Here is a 5,702-nt window from a genome sequence, read left to right as displayed (position 1 = left end):
TTTTTATTTTCTATTTTCAATTTTAATATTATCCTTTTTTTTTCTATGACAATCCTTAACTTCTTGTTAATCTTTCGATTCGTATCATAGTCATGGAAACATCAAAGTGAGGTTTTCACAGCTAAGTGGAACCTCTCCTTTGCAGATAAGGGGTGAGTAATTGGAGATAGAAAGCATTTGGTCCTCATCAACTTTTGGCCTTGATGGATGGAATAGGAAACTCGTTGAACTTGGTGTTGGCTTGACTTCAAGGCCTCCTGTGTTATCTTTCATTGGTTATATGCATCCTATTCCCTTTGGTATTAGATTCCTCTCCTCTATCATGCACTATTCACGAGTCTCTTTCTGCAAAAGCTATGAATTTGAATTTCCACCAGTCATGACCACACACTTCTGTTCATAAATATCCTTGGTCTTCAAATTCCATTTCTATTTCGTTTTAGGTGCTAACCGATGAGTGCATATTGATGCTAAAAGTCCAAACATGTGTCACGACTCACAAGATAAGATACAACTGTGCATCCATCCATTTAATATGGTGAAAACCCATACAGTATCTTATATCTTTTACAAGTTACAAGGGACATGAGAGAGGTACTATATAGAAAAACCTCACACGATAATAAGCATGCATGCATGCATGCATGTACATGTACATAATTTGCTAAGCAATTGGTTATTCCTTTCACCCTGTCATTAAAAGCCTAACTAGCTAGGTTCTTCCCAACCCCAACCCCAAACAGAAGCAATAAAAAGGAAAGGCTTAACCCTTTGTTGTTTGTGCCTATCTATTAGAATACTGGACAACCATCAACTACAATTCCTGGTGCAGTTGGGCAAGTAGCCAATGGACAATGGTCAAGCTCGGATCCCCACCATTTCAGGTTATGGCCTGCATTCTGCAGGGCAAAGAAGATAAGAACGCCCATGAAAGCAGTGCCTGCATCAAGTGCTGCAGATAGAACATAGTTGTACTTCTGCCACCATCGTTTGTGGTAGCGGAACACAAAGAAATTGAAGATCATTCCTGTGATTAGCCAGCTTGAAATGTTGGTGGGAGTTGCAGGTGGCATCCCGGCAAAGCCATAAGATATAACAGGGATGTTTATCAGGGGAATCCACTTCTTGTCAGGGAAGATTTTGCTCAACACCCAAACAGGAACCGGCAACACGGCTCCAATCAGGAATAGCCACACCAGGTTTCGGTACAGCCCGCCGGGACCGAACAGGCGCCTTGGTCCGATCAGACCCCATATAACCGACGCATCAAAGGTTACTCTGTATTTGGGGCAAGTCCAAGGACTGTCATGGTGGGCCTTGTCATCCATGCATAGTTCCTTGATGTTATCCAACATCCACCAAGCCACTCCAAGGTTTACTATAGCAGAAATTATAGTTCCCACCAGCTATTTTGGAAGGGCAAAAGAAAAAAGTGAGTAATAAGAGTAAAGAAAATTTATAGAAAAGAAAAAGGACGCAAAGTAGGAGACTCGTACCTGAGCCGTATACATGCATCTTGGAGGAATTTTCATGTACTGTCCGAGTTTGAGATCTGACAAGAAAGACAGAGCATGGACAGTGCTGATTCTTCCATAAATTTTGAAGAGCAAGTTTGCAATTGGTTTTCCGGGAAGGACATAACCAATCATGAATTGTGCTATAATGTCATATCCAGGTTGCTGTTAAGTAACAAGGGAAAAATTCATGTTAAAGCTTGAATGCTCATGGATTCCCACTTTGCATTAATGGAGGGACATTGAGATGATAGAGATGGTAGAAATACCTGGTTAGTTGTTGCCTGGATGACACCAATGGGGAGGGTCACAATAATAGCTAGAGCAAAAGCAAAGATCATTCCCCACCACGGAAGTTGCACATCCGTTTTCCACACAAAAGACATCAGCAGGGATAGTGCTATGCTCCCAAATAACAAAATCAGGAACCACCATTCGGGTACTTGCTTATAAGCTTTCATGAGTCTACCATGGACATCCAATTTCACATTATTCATGGCTGATTTGCTCTGCCTCAAAATGTCACTGGGAAAAGGAAATTTATGGAAGATCAATCCAAGCATCTATCGAAGTGATTCATTAATATAAATACAAGAGAGAACAATTTGTGAAAGGCTATGATAGCAGCCTACCTGCCATAAAACAGCGCAACATGAGTGAGGGTTGCTGTAAATCTTGCAAAACCTGATCCAATTGATAGTGCAAACAGAGGGCTAAGGTATAACTTGCCATATTTGTTGTATGCATCTATGTCAAGATCATAGTTTTTGGTTAAGATCTTGGTGGTGTCATACTTCTGTCCGGTGGCCGTGAACAACTGATTAGAAAATATAGGGAACTTCTGCGCATCAAAAGTATTAAACTTCCAGTAACATATGGGCACGATTATGTAGATGAACATGATGAATCCAATTCCAACATTAACAATGGAAGACCATGGAGTAACAAGAGGGCTGCCATGGTAAGCTGAAATGCCAGCCCAATCAAAACTGAAGGCACCAATGCCGAGTCCATGATAAGCCGATCCAACTTGCTGCGCCGTGATGCTATGTGGCCATGCCCAGCACACCCATGAGAAGAATGTCAATACCATAAGCAGATATCCAGGGAGAATATAATACAAGAAGCTCACTCCCATGGCAATGAGGAAAAACTGCATCCTTGAGAGTCCTTTTGTTTTGTGGTCCTTTTCATGGAGTGCCCTGTAGAACAAAGGTACTTATGCAATCAGAATAACATTACAAAGGGAATAATGCACAAGCAAATATGACTACTAATTATTGGACTCTTCTGTTGCATAGATTCATTTTGACAAGATTCTAAATCATTGCCTATATGCAAAATCTAGAGAAGTCAATTTTAAACATTGAGAGTATAATATTAACAAATCTTCCACTTGAACTTTTTAACCTTTTCAATGTTATGTCTCTCCTCCAGAAAATATTGCACCAATGTAACAAAATAAAACAGAACTAATAGCATAAGCCTTTCAGCATCAGCAGTGAAGATGCCTTACTCCACAGGCGTAAGGCATCTAAAAGAGCCCAAGTGTGACGCTTGTTACTTACAACTGCCCGGTTGAGTCCACTAAGGCTAAAGAATATGTTTGCGTTTCCCATCATATGCTAGTGATAAGAATTCCAAGTCAATGACAAAATTGATTCGTGTTATCATTTGATTATTTCCTTATTCAGTTAGCACTTGGAAGAAATGTCACGGCTCCAATTGGGTTGATATCAAACGAAACAAATATTTCCTTAATTGTTTCAAGTCATTCTAAAGTTAATTTGTGATGTCTCAAATTCTAAAAATGCAAGAAATGCAAACTTCTGTGGAGTTCTTCCTCAACCAAAGGGTGGTCCATGGTTTTGTAAATTGGTGAATTCATAATGAATATTGAATAGAGAATATTAGCACACTACCAAGGTCCTTATGAAACCGTAACATGGAAGGATGGAAGAAAGAAAGAGAGCAGGAAATGAACCTAAAGAGAGAGACTTGAGCAAGGTTTGCTGGCCACCACATATCAACAGGATCAACCAGATACCTCCTCAAAATCCCAGCCCATCCATACCCCAAGACCTGCAACGCAATTTAGAACATTTCACTTTTTAAAAAGAAAAACTTTCCACAGCAGATTGAGACAAATAAGACCAGAATATTTGCTTCAAAGATATAATAATAATAATAATAATAATAAACAAATCCAAAAGAGAAGGACTTTTACTATTGAAAATTCGACTAATCTGTCACACTTTTTGCATCTATTAAAAAAAACCAGCAATTTGAAGATAGGATTGTGTATGTAAATAAACAAATACAGGAGAACATATTTTATTGTCGACGATTAAAAAAGGACAGATTTTGAAGACAGATTTCATTTATATAAGGGAAAAAAAAAAAAAAAACAAAACAAAACAAAACAAAGAAAAAGAAGATAAACAATTAGGATTACATCCTGGCATCTCCATTCAAACAAAAATGAGGAAGTAAGAGCTCCAGTGATTGAAAATGAGGAAGAAGGAAAAGATTAAAAACCTGGGTAGTTAAGACAATGAGGAGAGCACAGAGAAAGGTCAATGATTGTTTGTAATAAGCCTTCATAACAGTGATGGCACCAATGGAGTAAGCATCTCCGCCACCAGTGGAAACACCACAGTTGGCGAAGATGGTGATGATGACGTGTTCCTTCATGTTGAAAGGGCCAGGATTCAACGAGAAGCGCCAGCCAAGAAAGTTGTACTGGTCTGTGGGGAGAGTGGCAGCCATGAACCTTCCTATGGGAAGAACAAGGATTTGCATGAGGATGGCGGAGATGGTGAGAGGCTGAGTCCTGAAGGTGAAGAAGGTGTTGAGGAAGATGAGGAGCACGCATGAGGTTATCCCAAGAAACCAGGCTCTGAAAGTCATCACCGGAAGAGAAGGGTCGTCGGTCTCCGGCACCACAAGAGCCACCTCCTCGATGGGGCATCTTTCGTACGGAGGTTCTCCTCCGTTGGCGGCCTTCTCGGTGTCCGTGGGGTCATCGGCGTGGTTCTTGGTCGCCATTGGAGAGAGGAGGAAGGCAAAGAGTGAGTGAGAGTGAGAGAGTCAGAGGGAGAGTTGATGTGTTTTCTTTGTCGTTCTTCGCAGATACATGGACCTGTCTCTGCCTCTGCCCACTCCTTATAAAAATACTTTCACATTCCCAAAATGCCCCTATACATTTTTCTAAATATAAAATTACCCCTAATTAATTAGAATACTTAAAAAGTTTTTTGTGAACATTAAATAGAATTATATATTTCCATGTAATGATTTATGAGTTTAGTTTTGTAATTATGTTAGTTGTACACTAAAAATTAGTTATTAAATTAGTTTATTTGTATATAATATATATTAAAATATAAAATATACATTAAAATAAATAAAATAATATATGTATTAATATAAAAATATATAATAATTAATTTTTGTGTGTATATAATATTTTTTAATTTTGATGTATTATAATTTTTTTATATAATTATCTAATTATATTTATTTTTTGAATAATTATTTACATATTTAATATAAAATATAATTATTTTTTTAGTATAAATATGTAATATTATGTAATTAAATGTATATATTTTATAGAGATGATATATCAAATTAAATTCATAAATTTTTAGTGAAAAATGTTTATATTAATATAATATAATAAATTTAATTTTAATACAATATCAATATAAAACACATACATTTTATTATATAATATTATATTAATAAAAATAATTATGTAATTAAATTATTGTGTAAAATATTTTATACTATTAATACATTAAAATTAAACACTAATATATAGATACCAAAAAAATAGTAATATATTGTTATTTAATTTTTTATTTAATTTTTAAAATATTTTATATAATTATTCAATTAAAATAATTAATAATGTACAATTAATCCATATTATAGTGGTACTTAAATTGAATTAAGTCAAATAACAAAATAAGAATGTGGTATGACTAGCCTGGAAACTAGGGAAAGACTTTAAATTATAACCAGCCACTAATTCAAGTCGGAAAGCCTCGTCGGGCGAGTGAGAGCACGTTCTGAGAAGAGGGTCACACACTTCTCCTTCCGTTCTCAGTTAAAGGGGGTGTGCCATGTCAGATAAGTAGGACCCGCAACTGACGCATGGAAATTCTCTCCATGCCACGTTGG

At 36.8% G+C, this 5,702-nt stretch overlaps 1 protein-coding gene across 1 annotated transcript; it reads right to left on the bottom strand.

The window, feature by feature from the left end:
• Positions 1–504: 504 nt before the first annotated feature.
• Positions 505–4,703, bottom strand: LOC112706414 (oligopeptide transporter 3). Its single transcript, XM_025757713.3, has 6 exons — positions 4,053–4,703; positions 3,499–3,596; positions 2,147–2,716; positions 1,784–2,039; positions 1,497–1,679; positions 505–1,406 (listed from the first exon to the last, which is right to left on the bottom strand). Exons 1-6 carry the CDS (start codon positions 4,560–4,562, stop codon positions 792–794), a joined length of 2,232 nt encoding a protein of 743 aa, XP_025613498.1. The 5' UTR covers positions 4,563–4,703; the 3' UTR covers positions 505–791.
• Between the last annotated feature and the right edge of the window lie 999 nt (positions 4,704–5,702).

This window comes from Arachis hypogaea, chromosome 1 (genome assembly GCF_003086295.3).
Source record: "Arachis hypogaea cultivar Tifrunner chromosome 1, arahy.Tifrunner.gnm2.J5K5, whole genome shotgun sequence".
NCBI lineage: Eukaryota > Viridiplantae > Streptophyta > Magnoliopsida > Fabales > Fabaceae > Arachis > Arachis hypogaea.
This window is presented reverse-complemented; position numbering and strand designations above follow the sequence as displayed.